Source organism: Sus scrofa, chromosome 7 (genome assembly GCF_054392235.1).
Source record: "Sus scrofa isolate SSC_HxYL_T2T_F1_AM1 chromosome 7, Sscrofa_HxYL_maternal_Yorkshire_Landrace_v2.0, whole genome shotgun sequence".
Lineage (NCBI taxonomy): Eukaryota > Metazoa > Chordata > Mammalia > Artiodactyla > Suidae > Sus > Sus scrofa.
In genome coordinates, this window is record NC_139389.1 from 60,494,137 (window position 1) to 60,512,640 (window position 18,504).

At 38.8% G+C, this 18,504-nt stretch overlaps 1 protein-coding gene across 2 annotated transcripts in view; it reads left to right on the top strand.

The window, feature by feature from the left end:
* BTBD1 (BTB domain containing 1) overlaps positions 1-18,053 on the top strand; it is a 49,261-nt gene extending 31,208 nt beyond the window's left edge. The window contains exons 5-9 of one of the 2 annotated variants that reach the window (XR_014810411.1): positions 4,607-4,799; positions 6,674-6,782; positions 11,868-11,955; positions 15,317-15,463; positions 15,947-18,053. Coding sequence is in view for 1 of the 2 variants with exons in the window: in XM_001929165.6 (XP_001929200.1) it covers positions 4,607-4,799; positions 11,868-11,955; positions 15,317-15,463; positions 15,947-16,105 (587 nt within the window). In the remaining variant the exon portion in view is untranslated. The remainder of the gene's footprint in view (positions 1-4,606; positions 4,800-6,673; positions 6,783-11,867; positions 11,956-15,316; positions 15,464-15,946) is intronic. The other variant, XM_001929165.6, reaches the window with a different exon arrangement.
* Positions 18,054-18,504: the final 451 nt, after the last annotated feature.

The window sequence follows — 18,504 nt, forward strand, 5'->3', positions numbered from 1 at the left end:
TGTACAAGTATTATGTCTTAAAAAACCCTCAAAGTGCACACCTTAATTAAAAAATACTTTATTGCTAAAAAATGCTAGCAATCATCTGAACCTTGATTGGGTTGTAATCTTTTTGCTGGTGGAGAGCCCTGCCTCACTGCTGACTGATCAGGGTGATGGTTGCTGAAGGCTGGGCTGGCTGTGGCAGTTTCTTAAAATAAGACAACAGTGAAGTTTACCATGTTGATGGACTCTTTCACGAACAGTTTCGGTGTAGCAGACGGTGCCGTTTGATAGCATACCCACAGTAGAATTTCTTTCAGTATTGGACTTGGTCCTCTCACACCCTGCTGCTGCTTTATCAACTGAGTTTATGTAGCTCTAAATCCTGTGTTTTAATTTCAACAGTTTTCACAGCATCTTCACCGGAAGTAGATTCTGTCTCAAGAAACCACTCTTTGCTCATCTGTAGAAACAGCTCATCCATTTAAGTTTTATCATGAGATTGCTATCATATCTTCAGGCTCCACTTCTAATTCTAGTTCTCTCACTGTTTCCATCACATCTGCAGTTCCTGCCTTCACTGAAGAGTTGAACCCCTCCAAGTCATCCTCGAGGGTTGGAATCCACCCCCTCCAAACTCCTGTTAATATTGATGTTTTGACCTCTTCCTTAAGAACATCACAAATGTGCTTAATGGCATAAGAATCCTTTCCAGGTTTTCAGTTTACTTTGTCCAGATCCATCAGAGGAATCTCTCTCTATGGCAGCTATAGCCTTACAAAATGTATTTCTTAAATAATAAGACTTGAAAGTTCTAAATTAACCTTCGATCCCTGGGTTACAGGGTGGATGTTGTGTTAACAGGCATGAAAACAACATTAATCCTTTTTTTTTTTTTTTTGTCTTTTTAGGGCCACATCCTCAACATATTGGAAGTTCCCAGGCTAGGGGTTGAATTAGAGCTGCAGCTGCTGGCCTAAGCCACAGCCACAGAAACTCCAGATCTGAGCCATGACTGCGACCTACACCATAGCTCATAACAATGCCAGATCCTTAACTCACTGTGTGAGGCCAGGGCTCGGATGTGCATCTTCATGGATACTAAGTCGAGTTCATTACCTTCGAGCCACAGTGGGAACTCCAAAAGCAAATTAATCGTGTACATCTTTATCAGAGCTCTTGGGGCACCAGGAACATTGTTAAGGAACAGTGCTATTTTGAAAGGAATCTTTTTTTTTCTAAGCAGTAGTTCTCAACAGTGGGCTTAAAATATTTAGTAACCATATTGTCAACAGATGTGCTGTCATCCAGGCTTTGTTGTTCTCGTTATAGAGCATTGGTAGAGTAGGTTTAGCTTAATTCTTCAGGGCCCTAGGATTTTCAGAATGGTAAAATTTAACTTCAGGGCCCTAGGATTTTCAGAATGGTAAATGAGCATTGGCTTCAACTTAAAGCCACCAGTTGCATTAGCCCCTAACAAGTGTGTCAGCCTCCTTTTGAATCTTTGACACCAGGCATTGACTTCTCTCTAGTTATCAGAGTCCTAGATGGTATTGTCTTCTAATATAAGGCTGTTTTGTCTACACTGAAAATCTGTTTTTTACCAAAAACCAGCCACCATCACTGAGTATCTTGGCTGGATGTTCCAGATAACTTGCTGCAGCTCGTACAGCAGCACTTGCTGCTTTACTTCGCACGTTTCTGTGTGGAGAGAGCTGCTTTCCTTAAACCTCCTGACCCTTTGATCACTTCACACTTTTATTCTGCAGCTTCTTCACTTCTCTCTCTTCCTTTATGGAGTTGAAGAGAGTTAGGGCCTTGCTCTGGATTAAGCTTTGGTTTAAGAGAATGTTGTGGGTGGTCCAGAATACTCAAGCTTTCTCCATTTCAGCAATAAAGCTGTTTTACTTATCATCCATGCATTCACTGAAGTAATTTAATTTCCTTCAATAACTTTTTCTTTGCATTCACAATTTGTCTAACTTCTTGGTGCTAGAAGCCTACTTTAGCCTCTCTTGGTTTTTGATAGGCCTTCCCCGCTAAGCCTAATCATTTCTAGCTTTTGATTTAAAACGAGAGATAAAAGACTTTCACTTGAAGACTTGGAGGCCTTTAAAGGGCTATTAATTAGCCTAACTTCTATATTATTGTGTCTCAGGGAACAGGGAGGCTGAGGAGAGGAAGAGAGAGGGGGGAATGGTAGTAGGTCGAGCAGACAAAACATAAACAATATTTATCAATTAAGTTTGCTGTCTTATATGGCACAGTTTGTGGGGCCCATAACAACTGCAATAGTAACATCAAAGATCAAAGATCACCACAACAAATATAATAATAAAAAGTTTGGGGGTTGTGGCTCAACAGGTTAAGAACCTGACGTAAGGAGTTCCCATCGTGGCGCGGCAGAGATGAATCCGACTAGGAACCATGAGGTTGTGGGTTCGATCCCTGGCCTCACTTAGTGGGTTAAGGACCTGGTGTTGCCATGAGCTGTGGTGTAGGTCACAGACACAGCTCAGATCTGATGTTGCTGAGGCTCTGGCATAGGCTGGCAGCTATAGCTCTGATTAGACCCCTAGCCTGGGAACCTCCATATGCCGCAGGTATGGCCCTAAAAAAACAAAAGAAAAAACAAAAAAAACCTGACATAGTGTCTGTGAGGATGCAGGTTAGATCCCTGGCCTTGCTTAGTGAGTTGAGGATTGGGCATTGATGCAAGCTGCAGCATAGGTTGCAGATGTGACCCAAATCCAGCATGGCTGTGGCCAGCAGCTGCAGTTCTAATTCGACCCCTAGCCCGGTAACTTCCATATGCTGCAGGTGTGGCTGTGAAAAGAGAAAAAAAGTTTTTTTTAAAGAAGAAGTTTAAAATATTGCTAGAATTCCCAAAATGGGACACAGAGACAAAGTAAGCAAATGCTTTTGGAGAAATAGCAACAGACTTGCTTGACAGAGTTGCCACAAACCTTCCAATTTGTTTAAAAATGTAGTATCTGTGAGGCATAATAAAGCAAGGTATACCTGTAGTCTTAAATTATTGCATTATAAAGCAAGGTATACCTGTAGTCCTAAATTATTGCATCATCCTATTTCTTGCTGTTAGTTCTTCAGGAATACTAGTTACCTATATGTTGGTCTCTGTTTTTTTTTTTTTTAATCATCCGTTTAATCACCTTAAAATTTTAATTATTTTGTCTTCTTGTCATTCTGAGAAAGTTATGAGTTTTTATCTCTGTCTTTTGATCTTATGCACTTCCAGTTCTGTTCTTTCTTTGCTAAAATGCATGGTTTTAAGTTTGTAATTTTATTTTTTTTCCTCTTTACAATCTTTCCTTCTCTAGAGATTGCAAATGAACTATGAGGCCAGGCCTGGCAGATCAGTAGATTTTGTGTGTCGCATTTAAATGTTTTTTACTTTAAAAATGAGGGCATTTTACATTAAATCTGATTTATGGCTTCCTAAATCAAATTTCTAGAGTTCTGCAGTCTTTTTTTAGATCATTTTTATTAGCCTTGGATGGGATCTCCTGTCATCTTTTATGAGGAGCAGTATTTATTCCTGGATAAATGTAAGCTGTCTGGAATTTTCTCTTCCCAGAAACAGTGAATGAGAAAACTGTAACATAGGATATACTGCTTCCACAGCTCTTCCAATATTAGCTCCTGCCCTCTGCTGATTTCTAAATCCCTCAGTGGAAGCACTGTACCATCTATTTCTACCTCTAAATATTCCATCGTTTGATTATAGCCTCAGACAGATGGGGGTGGAGAGGTAACGATAACTCTAGCTTCCACTGTGAACATTTCTCCACCTCTTCTCTTTTTGGTAAACAGAATATTCAGAGAAGGTGAGTAGATAGAAAGATTTAGAGATCTGGAGTTCCTGTTGTGGCGCAGTGGTTAATGAATCCAACTAGGAACCATGAGGTTGGGGGTTCGATCCCTGGCCTCGCTCAGTGGGTTAACAGTCCAGCGTTGCGGTGAGCTGTGGGGTAGGCTGGTGGCTGCAGCTCCGATTGGACCCCTAGCCTGGGAACCTCCATATGCCGCGGGAGCTGCCCTAAAAAGGCAAAAAGACAAAAAAAAAAAGAAAGAAAGAAAAAGAAAAGATTTAGAGATCTTTCTGTGATCTCAGGGATTCATCTAAGCTTTGATTTATTAATGATTTTAACACTTACATATTAGGTTAACCTCAGATGAATTTGGTGAAACTTTTAAATAGATGCTAAAATTATGTATGTTCGAGTTTTCATCGTAGCGCTGAGGAAATGAATCTGACTAGAAACCATGAGGTTGTGGGTTCGATCCCTGGCCCTATTCAGTGGGTCAGGGATCCGGCGGCGTTGCCATGAGCTGTGATGTAGGTCTCAGACATGGCTCGGATCCTGCGTTGCTGTGGCTTTGGCATAGGCCGGCAGCTGTAACTTCAGTTCAGCCCCTAGCCTGGGAGCTTCCATATGCTGTGGGTGTGTCCCCAAAAAGTAAAATAAAACAAGGTAAAATTTCTCTACCTCATTATTACTTTACACTTTCCAGATTTGAGTTCATATTATTATGTGGAATAAAAAAGTTAGGAGTTGCAATGAAGTAGCTTTAATTGAGGTTTATATTTTTATTTGTACAGGTCCTGCTCAGTCTGGAATTCTGTCAGATCGTGAAGTAGTAAATCTCTTCCTTCATTTTACTGTCAACCCTAAGCCCCGAGTTGAATACATTGATCGACCAAGATGCTGCCTCAGAGGAAAGGAATGCTGCATCAATAGATTCCAGCAAGTAGAGAGCCGCTGGGGTTACAGTGGAACAAGCGATCGAATCAGGTATCTGTCTTATTATAGACTTGGGGTGCGGTGGGCTAGTAGTTAGCATTTGGCTTTTATGCTCATACTGTGGGAGAAAATTAGCCACATTTTATTTTATACTTTGTTTAATATGTTTCTAACTTAGGACAGTAGTCAGGGAGTCAGTGAGGCTTATTTGTCTCCCCACTGAATTATGAGTGAGGGGATCTCTTAGGAGACATTAGAAAGGATCGAATTGGGCCTCCTTGTACATGAGTTTTGTTTGGATTGCCACTGTTGGTGAGCTGAAGTCTAGACCTTGATTGATCAAAGACTGTTTTTACAGTCTTAGAGCTATAATTTAAGACATTTAATCTTGCTCTGTTTAGTGTGAGTTTTTTCTTTGTACAGACACTGCATGGAAAATATCTTACTATACGTTTGTAACAACTTTGAATGGAAAAAATTTAAATCTTACAAGATGCATGCATATAATCCTGGTGGAAATGATATTTCCCCTACTGTGTTTCCTTAGGTTAAATATTGAAATAGAATAAGTACTTGTTTACATTTTTTAAAAAATGCCTTTTTTTCAAATGAACTTATTTATAAAACAAAAACAGACTTAAGATCTCAAAATCAAGTTTATGGTTACCAAAGGGGAAACATGGGAGAAAGGGATAAATTAGGAGTTTGGGATTAACAACTACATACTACCTTAAGACAGGCCTTTTGGATTTTCACTTATTTAGTATTAATAGCACTTTGGTATAAAATGAGAAACTAACAACAAATTTGTTTAAAATTAGAACTCCAGGGAAGAGAAAACTCTTAGAAATATTGAGTTAAAATGGAAATAAAAATGCGTTTGTAGAATATTTAGTAAGGAGAATACTATAAATGAAAACTTGGCGTTCCCATCGTGGTGCAGTGGAAACGAACCCAACTAGGAACCATGAGGTTGCAGGTTTGATCCCTGGCTTTGCTCAGTGGGTTAAGGAACTGGCGTTACTGTGAGCTGTGGTGTAGGTCGCAGACGCGGCTCAGATCTTGTGTGGCTGTGGCTGTGGCGTAGGCTGGCAGCTGTAGCTCCAATTAGACCCCTAGCCTGGGAACCTCCATATGCCAAGGGTTCGGTCCTAAAAAAGCAATAAATAAATAAATAAATAAAAGAAAACTTATGGGATGAGGCTATAAGTGTCACACAGAGAATTAGCAATAATTGGGGGGGGGGGGTGGTCATGGCCAGCAGTGGCTTGATGTGGGATCTCACTCCCCAGACCAGGAGTTGAACTTGGGCCACTGTGGTGAAAGTGCCAAGTCCTAACCACTAGGCCACCAGGGAACTCCCAATAATTAACTACTTTTACTAAGTAAGTTAGAATAGAAATAAATGATGTAAGCATTTAGTCCAAGAAGCTGGAAAATGAATAGCAAAAGAACCATAAGAAAAGAGAAAGGAAATGGAGTTCCCACTGCGGTGCAGTGGGATCAGTGGTGTCTCAACAGCGGCAGGGATGCAGATTTGATCCCCAGCTGACACAGTGGGTGAGGGATTTGGGATTGCCGCAGCTGTGGCGTAGGTCACAACTCTGACTCAGATTCAGTCCCTGGCCCAGAAATCCCAGGTGCAGCAGGGTAGCAAAAAAAAAAAGAAAAAAAAAGAAGAAGAAGAGAAAGGAAATAGATAAATATAGAAATTAATGAATTAAAAATAGAATTGTTAAATCCATAAGCCGTTTTCCTGGAAAAAAAAATGAAATAAGTAAACCTCTGACAAAAATAAAAAAGAAAACATACATTTGCAGATCATAATGGGAATATAATTATATACTGAGGAAATTTTTATTTTGATTCTGGGTTTACTCTGTGCTAATAAATTGAACATCTTGATGGAATGGATCATTTTGTAGGCAAATATAAATTATCAAAATTGACTGAAGAAGAAACCTGAATAGACCAATTACCATGGAAGAAATTAAAAGTTATCAAAGAACTGTCCCTTCAAGGTGGTTTTGACAGGTGAGTTTTATCAAACCTTCAGGGAACAGATTGTTTCCTTGAGCATTAAAAGAAGAAAAATACTTCTTGGTTAATTACTGAAAGAAGCATAACCCTTATACAGAAACCTGACAAGACAAAAAATTTTCTAGGTCAGTCTCACAGGAAGGAATTCTATGTAAAATAGCATATTGAATCAAGCAGTACCTTAGAAGAATAATACTATAAAAGCAAATAGAATTTATTTGGAAATGGAAAGAATGGCTCAATACTAAGAAATGTATTACTGTAATTCACCATGGTAGCAGGTCAAAGAAAAAACCAGTTTATTTCAATAGGTGTCAAAAAGACTTGATAAAATTTCACCCTTGGTCCCGCTATAGCCGTTAATAGGCTAGGTCTAGAAGAATACTTCTTTAACTGTTGAAACCTCAAAATAGGGATGCCTGCTAACCTTGCTGCTTTTTCAGCAGTGTTCCTATAATTCTGATTGATGTAGTTGTAAGGGATAAAGAAATGAGAGCATAAAGGAAAAAGAAATCTTGAAAAGGAAGAAGTCTTTTTCATTATTTGCAGATAACGTTATTTACATTAGCAGTTCTGTACTCCATCAGACCTAGTTCTCTCTTTTATAATAAATATTTTGTATTCTCCCTGTACTAACCTGGGATGAAATTCATAGATAATATATTTCATTGTTAAGTGATATAATGACCTAGTTGTAATGTAAAGGACAATAAATGTAACTGATAGTAAAATGAAATACATATTTCAGTAGGTGGATATTTGTGCAGCACCAGAAGACAAACAAGCAAGCAGTACACACCAGCCCGCCTAGACGGCTACAGTGCAGGGTGTGTTCATGTCGCAAATTCCATGAGCAGCACTGCTGGCAGTTTTGTCATTTTCTTTAAAGGTTTCAAATAAAGCAAAGTACAATAAATCCTATTCATCCACTTTCTATATTTGAGGACTCATCTACTCAGTAAAATTTATGGTTAACCTCCAGATCAATACCAGCAATGCTTTCTCAGTTGTTCACAGGAAAGATCTGAGTTGTCCAGCCGCATGTTCTTTGTGAGATCAAACAAGGCAATCCTCTGCCCTCCTATTTGAGCTCTCCTACATAGACGGAGACAGCGGCGGGCAGTGTAGTGCAAGACACTGCAGCTCTCGAGCTGTTTGGATAGGTTGAATCCCAACTCTGGCATGTGTTAGTGGGGTGGCCTTATGCAAATCACTTAACACTTCTTAGTTCCATCTTCTCTTTTGTAAAATAAAACAGAATATACTAGAATGAGATACTTTAGGATTTAAGATTATAATCCATATAAGTGGGGGGGGGGTGTGTTTATGTACATAGTCCCCCTAAGAACAGTAGTTTAGTGTTTGCTAATTCTGTGTCAGCAGCAACTATAGACTATAACTACCACAAATAATGAGCATTACTGCATGTTATTTCCTCTGTTTATAAAACATAATAGTTGCCTCTTATAAAAGTCAGTAAATACTAAAATTGCCTAAAAATCTTTGGTTTATAAATAAAATGAAATTAGGCTCAAGTCTTGTAGTTAAAAACAAGTTTTTCATCTACGTGAATTCTGACAAGACACTTGAAAGTTAATTGGGATTCTTCGTTTTGGGAGACTGTCTTGAGTATTGCAGTAGAGCTGGTGTCCCTATCTCCCTCCCGGCAGCTCCCCATATCCTAGTGGAAACAGCAAGCCTCCTTGGAGCTAGGACTTCTTTTGAGAGCAGCTAGTCCACCCAAACAGCCTCAGGATCAGCACAAATCTGTTAAAACCAGTAAAAAGGAATCGTGGCCATTTACAAAGTATAAATGCAAAAACCAGTAATGTCCTGTATGTTGTCAGAATTCAGTTACAGAGATGGGTGGTGGTGAATGGTTATCAACGCAAATGTACTTAATGCCATTGAATCGTATATTTTTTATATATTTTGCCACAATAAGAAAATTTTTAATGTTTAAATTTTCAGTTATGTTGAGTAAAAACAGATCCCACTTGTTTAACAGTAACAACATAGACTAGCAGGATTATATCCTATAGGAAATGTAGAGTATGGTATCTGTATAAAGAACTGAAGAACTTCAACCAGAATCAGATAGTGTCTTTCAACTAACTTCCGTATGTTGTGCAGTTCTTTGTAGAAGTGGCATGTTTTTGGAAGGGAGGGAGAGGGTTGGCAAAATTATTCTAAAATTAATCTATAAGAGTAAATATTTCTTTTTTAAAAAGAGTGGTATGGATCAAACTTTCTGAAAAGTATTATAAAACTATAATAAGTTAATAGAATACTAGCGTTCAGGAACCAACCTAACATAAATGAATATTTAGAATGTGAGGGAAGGATTAACCACCGGGAAAATAAAGTTCGATCTTTACCAATGCCATCTACCAATATTTTTATAAATTAAAATTTTAACATTAAAAAAAATGAAACCTCAGTGCCAAAACAGGATGTTTATTTATCATGAACCTCTCTAAACTTGGCATAGATCATAATTTGACTACAAATAAAAATTTTACATCCAAAACCATTGTAAAGTTAAAAGATAAATGGCAAATAGGAAACTTCTTGTAATGGATACTCCTAGAAAAATGTGTAATAACTATATAACATGGTCTTTCAAATCCACACAGAAAGACACTCATCGGCAGAGAAAAATGGGAAAAGAAATTGAGTGGATTTTTCATTGAAGAGAAAATCCAGTAGACAGTTGAGCATAGGAGCAAATGTATTATGTTAACTCATTCATAGTTGACACAATGTAAATAGAATTTGTCATTCATCAGTTTCTCAACAGCAAAAACAAATGAAAATACTCATAGTTGTTGAGAGTGAGAAGAAATGATCGCCATTCTTTGTTACGTATAAAGTTTATAATCCTCCCAGAAAGCATTTTGAGAAAGTTTTTGTAAAGCCTTAGGATTATGCCTCTCATTTTCCTCAGAAAATCTACTTCCAGGAATTTATTCTAAGGAAACAATTAAGGCTTTGCAAAATGATTTAGCTAGGAGTTCCCCTGGTGGCTCAGTGAACCACAAGGTCTTTCCCCTTGTGATAACGAACCCAACTAGTAACCATGAGGACGCAGGTTTAATTCCTGGCCTCGCTCAGTGGGTTAAGGATCTGGTGTTGCTGTGAGCTGTGGTGTAGGTCGCAGACAAGGCTCAGATCCTGCATTGCTGTGGCTGAGGTGCAGGCTGGCAGCTGTAGCTCAGATTTGACCCCTAGCCTGGGAACTTTCATATGCCACACATGTGGCCCTAAAATGAAAAAAAAAAAGATGTAGCTGTAAGATTGTTCATTATGGCATTGTTATTTAACAACAAAAATGCAAATAACTTAGTTTATCTTAACAAGTAGGAATTATTTAAATATAATTAATCAGTAGTAATCTTTTACCTTTTTATATGAAATAGACGTTACAAATATATATTTTTTCCGGCATGGTTTTTAAAAATAATACACAAATACACATACAGACATGGGGGGAAAAAGTCTGTTTTTCTGTTGTTAAAAAATAGAACTAAAAGTCTGAAAAGGAAATGCACTACACTGAAGATGGAGTTATCTCTGGATGGCAGATTTAGGGATGCTTTAAATTTTTTCCTCTTGTTTGTTTACCTGCATTTTCTAACTTTTTAAACAGAATATATTGGTTTTCTATAATAAAAATCTATAATATAAATAATGTAAAAAATTCTAAGGTGGTCCTCATACTGGGGATTTAATGTAGTGGTTAAGAGTGTGAGCTTTAGGGAGTTCCCATCGTGGCTTAGTGGAAACAAATCTGACTAGCATCCATGAGGACACAAGTTTGATCCCTGGCCTCACTCAGTGAGTTAAGGATTCAGTGTTGCTGTGAGCTGTGGTGTAGGTCTCAGATGTGGTTTGGATCTGGCATTGCTGTGGTGTAGGCCAGCTACACCACCGATTCAACCCTTAGCCTGGGAACCTCCCTTAGCCTGGGAACCTCCGTATGTCTTGGTGCTGCCCTAAAAAAAAAAGACAAAAAAAAAAGTGAGCTTTAGATCCGCGCCGACCTGGAATGCTCCGGCTCTCATTCAGGCAGGTTAATTTCTGCCTGAATCCAGGCAGGTTAATCTAAACCTCAGTTTCATCAACTATAAAAACTGAAGATAATAAAAATGATACTCTGTTACTTAGTTTATAGAGCTGCTATGATGGTTAAAGGAAATAATGTGTGAAGGACTGAAGCTCAGTGCCTCGCACAGGAAGTGCTCATAAAGTGGTAATGGTGTAGTTGTAATAATAATAAAAATTGAACTTGTTACTTTAGTTCTCAAAGTATGAAATGTTAGAGATCAATGCTTAATAGTATAGATCACTCCTTATTACAAGTCTTTCAGTGCCATTTGTGTTTGATGCTAGTTTTTATAAAACGAAGTAAGGTAGATCCATTTCTTAACTGTGATTTCTAGTATGAAACCTCACTCTGATCTACCTGTGTAACTTAGGTCCTGTCCCCAGCCCTCTGCCACCAATTCCGTTATAGCAGCCTGCTTCCTTCACAACTCTTAGCGTAATTTATAATTAATGATTTATTACTTTGCTTACTGTTTATTATCAGGATCCTCCTCTAGGCCAGAGGTGCAGTAGGGGCAGAGGCTGTCTTGTTGACCAGTAATTCCCCAGTGCCAGGCCCAGTTCTTCAGGCTGACAGCCCCTCAGGAAGTATTTGTCAAGCCAATGAATCATCATAGTTTGGGATGCTGCACCTCAGGCCTGACGGCTGACGAGTCTCTGTTCATGAAGGAGATATACAAAGTCAGATTTAGAATAAGATTATTACAGCAAAAGTGTAATTTATTTAGGTTAAATAAATTCCTTGGCTCAAAAATGTACAGTACAAAAAAAGATTCTCCTTAAGTTCCCAGTAAGTTTTACTCTAGCAAGAATTTTTTGGTAAGCAGATGATATTTCCAAGGCTGTGTAATATTTTCTTTTTTGTAAGCAAAGTTAGGTGTCTTGAGTAGCACTTTGAAACGTATAAGCCTTCAGAATATGAATGCTTTTTACTGAGTTATTCATGTTTTACGTTTGGCTTCACTCTCTCAGGTTCACAGTTAATCGAAGAATCTCTATAGTTGGATTTGGTTTATATGGATCTATTCATGGTCCCACGGATTATCAAGTGAATATACAGGTACACTTTTTTCCCCTCTATATATCATCTGAAATATATAACAAGTGTAATTTTACTTTCAGTGAAATCCAAATTTTCGTATAATTATCAGAAGCATCAAAAAGCCTATTAGTAGCATTTTAAATCTAGAGGGATTTATCTGTTTTACAATTGATATAAAAAAATGTAGTTTCAGGAGTTCCCGTCGTGGCTCAGTGGAAACAAATCTGACTAGCATCCACGAGTACACAGGTTTGATCGCTGGCCTCACTCAGTGAGTTGAAATCTCCAAATGCTGTGGGTGAGACCCTAAAGAAAAAAAAGCAAAAAAAAAAAAAAAAAAAAAACATGTAGTTTCAGAAATTTGGCGTCCCATGTCTAATAGAAACATTAACATACAAGGAGCTCTCCTTTGTCCAGGAAACCCTTCTGTTAGTCATTCCTGCTGTGTATTGATTGTCTCAAAATACTCACCTGCTTTTTTCATGGTACTTTGAACTCTAGGTCCTAAAATTGTCTAAATTTCTTTTTTTTTTTCCTTTTTTGAAGTTATATTGAATTATAGTTGATTTATAGTGTTGCGATTATTTCTGCTGTACAACAAAGTGATTCATTTATACATGTGCACACATCCATTCTCTTTCAGATTCTTTTCCCACATAGATGATCACAGAATATTGGGTAGAGTTCCCTGTACTATACAGCAGGTCCCCACTGGCCAGTCATTCCATATGCCTCAGTGTGTATATGCCAATCCCAAACCCTAATCCATCCCCTACCCCCCAATTGCTAACACTACTAGTAACACCTCTGATTTCTGATTGTCTGACTACCCTGCCCATTCTTTAGGGCCGCTCCACCTCAGTTCTTTCAGAGATGGCACCATTACCTAGTCTAGTCAGCCAGTGTTCTCCTCACTTTTGATTGCACAATCAAGGTATTAAAATTATTTTTGAGGAGTTCCTGCTGTGGCTCTTTGGGTAACGAATCTGACTAGGAACCATTAGGTTGTGGATTTGATCCCTGACCTCTCTCAGTGGACTAAGGATCCGGCATTGACGTGAACAGGGTGTAGTTCGCAAATGCAGCTTGGATCCCAAATTGCTCTGGTATAGGCCGGCAGCTACAGCTCCGATTAGACCCCTAGCCTGGGAACCTCCATATGCCGTGGGTGCAGCCCTAGAAAAGACACAAAGACCAAAAAAAAAAAAATATTTTTGAAACACATCTACATTGTACTTTTATTTACAAACTATACACATATACCTACGTAATACTGTACTTATGATGTATTATGTACTTAAAACATAAAAACAGAAATGAGAAAGTAAACAATGTTATTAATATACCATTTTTAATAGTAAAAACATTGGTGAACTCTGTGACCAAAATACTTCATTAGTTTCCAAGATATACAGTAAGACCCACAAACCCACTTAAGCTGACTGTATAAGCTGCAGGCCTGGGAAGGAGTGAGGACCTACTTCAGCGTCTTTTGTTGTGGAACCCCACCCTTCCTTCAGGGCAGCTCACATGTATTACAGCAAAGCCACCAGACTCCTTGTGTACAAACTGAGGGAGGGTATCATGGTTGTAGCATATTACAGTGAGAAGACATAAACACTCTAGAGTGAAGACAAGTAGGACTTCTCTTCATTTTCTTCCCCCTAGTAGTAGCCAGTCTCATGCACCATCCAGACAGACTGCCTGGGTTGGAATCTCAGCTCTCCCTCCTCCAGGGTATGACTGTGGGCAAATTATGTAACCTCTCCAGGCCTCGGTTTCCTCGTCTGCTGTGGTATAGTGGTATCTCCCTTAGAGTTCTGCAGGACTGGTTGAGACGATGCATGTAAAGTGTCTAACGTCTGCTGCTAACATGGTTGCTGTAGTTTATATTTTGATTTGCATAATATCCTTAGGAAGAAGGCAAACCAGGTTTTTTCCCAAATTAAAAGAGAAAACAGGCTCAGAGAAGTAAAATAGCTTGCTCTAGTTTATCCTCCCCCAACTAAACCCTGCGTCTTACTACTTTATTCCAGGAAATCATCATGTCTTTTTAAAGAAAAAAAAAAATTTATTTATTTTATTTATTTTTTTTGCTTTTTAGTGCCACACTTGTGGTATGGAGGTTCCCAGGCTAGGAGTCTAACCGGAGGTGCAGCTGTCAGCCACAGCCACAGTCACAGCCACGCCAGATCTGAGCTGCATCTGCAACCTACACCACAGTTCAGGGCAACACCAGATCCTCAACCCACTGAGCAAGGCCACGGATCGAACCCACAGCCTCATGGTTCCTAGTGGGATTCATTTCCGCTGCGCCACAACAGGAACTCCTAAAAAATTTTTCATTGATCTGTCATATATAGTCATCCCTCAGTATCTACAACCAAGGAATCCCCATGGATACCAAAATCTGCAGGTGCTCAGGTCCCTTATATGAAATATATACCGTCAGCCCTCCACATCCACAGGTTCTGCATCTGAGTATATGGATGGCTAACTGTGCACATTTCCATAAATGGTACATATGGCTCCCTTTTCACAAACTGTGAACACACTTGTGTAACCAACAGCCAGGTCAAGGAACCCAGCAGTCCCCCTTGTGATCTTTTCTGGTCACTGTCCCTGGAGGGGTAAACACTGTCCTGACCTCTCACTGCATGTGCTCGTTCAGCCTATTTCACTATTACTGTTTTTATCTGATACATGCAAAAAGGTGGCTTTGTGGGCCTTGGCCTCTGCACATACTGTCCCCTCGCAGGAAGACTTTTCTCTCATAACCTGGTAAACTCTAACCTGAGATCTTAAAACCCTCCTCTGTGGAGCCTCGTTCCTTCCTGACAAAATCAGTTTTTCTTCTCCTCCTCCTCGTCTTATCCATGGCTCTCCTCCTGCAGGTGCTGTACAGAATTGTCCTTGTTCACGTGTCTTCTCTAATGACTGGAAACTCCTTGGGTGTCCCTCTGTGGCTGGCACAGACTATGGAACTAAATCAAAAAGACAGAATTTTCATTTCTTATGTATTTACGTAAGAAATGCTACAGGAATTCCCAGCAACAGGACATAGGCCATCAAGGAGTAAGGGCTCATTTCCCTCAGGAATCTAAAATCCACACATTCTAAAATACCAGTTCTCACCCCAAGCTCTGCTCTTCTGCAGCCAAGGCCCAGTTATCTGACCTCCTTCCCGTCCTTAACGCAATGAATGCATTTTCTGTCGGCATATGTAAAGCCATCTTCGGTGGTTAGAGATAGTAGAGGAAAATGACAACACAGAGATATAGTAGTCCGCTCTGCTGTTCCTGTGGGCTTCATAGTCTTCTCTGGGAAACTTCGTTTCAGTTGATTTAACTTAAATTTAACTTCTCTTTTAAAATTACAGATCATTGAATATGAGAAAAAACAGACCCTGGGGCAAAATGATACTGGATTTAGTTGTGACGGGACTGCTAACACATTCAGGGTCATGTTCAAAGAACCTGTGGAGATCCTGCCCAATGTGTGCTACACGGCGTGCGCAACACTCAAAGTAAGAGTCTTCCCAATGTTCCCAAAGGCCAGCTGGCGGGGCCCTGGTTCTCCTCTTGCATGGTACAGAGAGCCTGTTCTGGGCAGAAGCTGAGGTCACTGATGGTGCAGGCTTGTGGGGAGGGGGAAGCTGGGAAGCTGGGAGCGCTCTGAGCACAGCTTAGCACGGCTCTGCTCTGAAAGACATGCTTCTTCATGAGAAGTAGCCCTTTGTGTGAGTAGGAGCTTGAAAGTTCGACAGAAGACAAAATAATTGTTTCCTTAAAACGATGCACTGTTCTCTACTAGCTGAGCTCAATATTCAGGATTTTTAGTCATTAATTAGCTTGTAGCAAAAACTACATTTTTCATTAAATGACTTGGCATAAGTTTTTATACAAGAGCTATAATGAAATACAGTTGATCATTATTCTAATTAGAATATCACATTAAAGTGAGCGCTTACTCAATGAAAATTACTAATGAACCTTTTGTTCTCATTTAGGGTCCAGATTCCCACTATGGCACAAAAGGACTGAAGAAAGTCGTGCATGAAACACCTACTGCTAGCAAGACTGTCTTTTTCTTTTTCAGTTCCCCTGGCAATAATAATGGCACTTCGATAGAAGATGGACAAATACCAGAAATAATATTTTATACATAACTTAGCATTATAATACATCTTGGCTAAATAGTACCATACAGTCTAGTCTCAAAGGCATAAAAAACTGGCCACAAAAAAAGAGTTTGAGTGTTATGAATATTTATAAGATAAGCGACATCTTAAGTTTCTTAGAGGAAATAGATAAATGTTGATTTAAATCTCTGCATGATTCAAAGGGAGATTTTCCATTTTCTTATAACCTTAGGGAAAAAAAAGAACAGGGTTTAATTGTTTTAAAAAAAAACAGCTATTTCAGCTTTATCTTGTATAATTTCATAGATCAGCTGACTCATGATCTTTGAGCAAGTTTTATAATTGAAAGATCCTTGTTTTATAAAGGTGGTTTGTTTTTTGTTTCTGTTTAACTCTTTTGAAGGTTACGTTAAGATGAGGTAGGTCAGTATTCCTACAGAATTCCTTTTAACTCAAATAACTAATTTCAGAAAATTAAGAAAACTGACCTCATCTTTGGAGTTTTGAAATATCTGGCTGTCAGCATTTGGAATATTGCTAAAAATAAGCTGAACAAATGCCTAAGGAAATTTTCAATGCATTTACAAAAGGGTATTTTATAATAGTATGGTAATAGGTTACATAGTACAGTTTTAAACTATAAATGGAATTTGTACAAATTCGCAATAATCTGGAGTTCCCGTCGTGGCGCAGTGGTTAACGAATCCGACTAGGAACCATGAGGTTGTGGGTTCAATCCCTGGTCTCACTCAGTGGGTTAAGGATCTGGCGTTGCCGTGAGCTGTGGTGTAGGTTGCAGACGCGGCTCAGATCCCGTGTTGCTGTAGCTGTGGTGTAGGCCGGCAGCTACAGCTCCAATTAGACCCCTAGCCTGGGAACCTCCATATGCCGTGGAAGCGGCCCAAGAAATGGCAAAAAGACAAAAAAAAAAAAAAAAAAAAAAAAAAATTCGCAATAATCTGATATAAGCAAAAGGATCGAAAGGTATAATCTAAGACTGGATTCTTTATTGCTAAACTGCACCACTCTACCTGTCTGTCTGTATGGGGGATGCTGCTGAGAATTCCCGAGACTGAGATGATGATGGCGATGATGACAATGACAGTGACTAGGAACACAGACCTCAGTTCAACATGGTGGCGATAATCTCACACAGCGAAGAAATGGAATAAAATACAGATATTTCTAACAACTACTTCGAAATTTTAAAGATATCCAACAGAATCACTTCTGCTGAAAGTATACTTTCTGTCACCTACACAGTTCTATCCAAGAAATAAAATATTCATGACCTCACTGTCACGGTACCACTGTATTAGGAGGGGATAGGAAGTATGTCTAGCAGAATGATATTTCTATACTTTTATAAAGCAAAGGTTTTATATAAATAACATTTGTTTTTTCCCCCTTGAAAATGATTATCTCATTAAAAGTGTGTGTGTAATTAAGGTATGTCAAATGGTTGTGGGAAGATGGGTTAAAAAAAATCACAATTCTTTTAAGTATCAACCTAAAAAGTATTTTCTAAATGGCAATTAGGATATAAATTTTTTTTCATCCAAAGTAGTATTTCATTTGATATTTTCAAAGAAGGTAGTGAGGTGTGTTGGTTCCAGAGGTTTCTTAAAACTGCTGAGGAAAAGGGAAACTTCTCTATCTCTGGTAGTATGACCTTATGGCAATAAACTTCAGTTAACTGGAATAGCTACAGAATGTGTGGTTCTGGTTAACTAAAGATTAACCAGCAAACATTCTGTAGTTACCACTATGGAAAATACTTCTGCCTTAAAATGTATGGTATACCAGGGATAAGTTACTGTTTTTTGATATTTGAGGCCTTTCAGATGCTTCAGATATGTGGCACTGAATGATTGTAACTGAAGGGAGTTCACAGAAGGGACAAGAAAGGGAACTGTTTACTGATACGGGACATCTCCTGGAATTTAAAAAAAAATAAATACCTATTATCCTTTTATTTATTTTTTTTGGTCATTTGTCGTTTCTAAAAGTTGAGTGCAAGACACCGTTTTGGAACAAAAATTCTAGTTAATTGAGGTTTAACCTTTTAAAAAAAAGATTTTATTTTTTTCATTATAATTGGTTTACAGTGTTCTGTCAATGTTCTGCTGTACAGCAAAGTGATCCAGTCACACACACACACACACTTTCTCACCTTATCCACCATCATGCTCCATCACAAGTCACTGGATATAGTTCCCAGTGTTACACAGCAGGATCTTATTGTTTATCCATTCCAAATGCAATAGTTTCCATCTATGAACCCCAGATTCCCAGTCCACCCCAATCCCTCCCCCTCCCCCTTGGCAACCACAAGTCTGTTCTCAAACCCCATGAGTTTCTTTTCTGTGGAGAGGTTTATTTGTGCCATCTATTAAGATTCCAGATGTAAATGATACCATATGGAA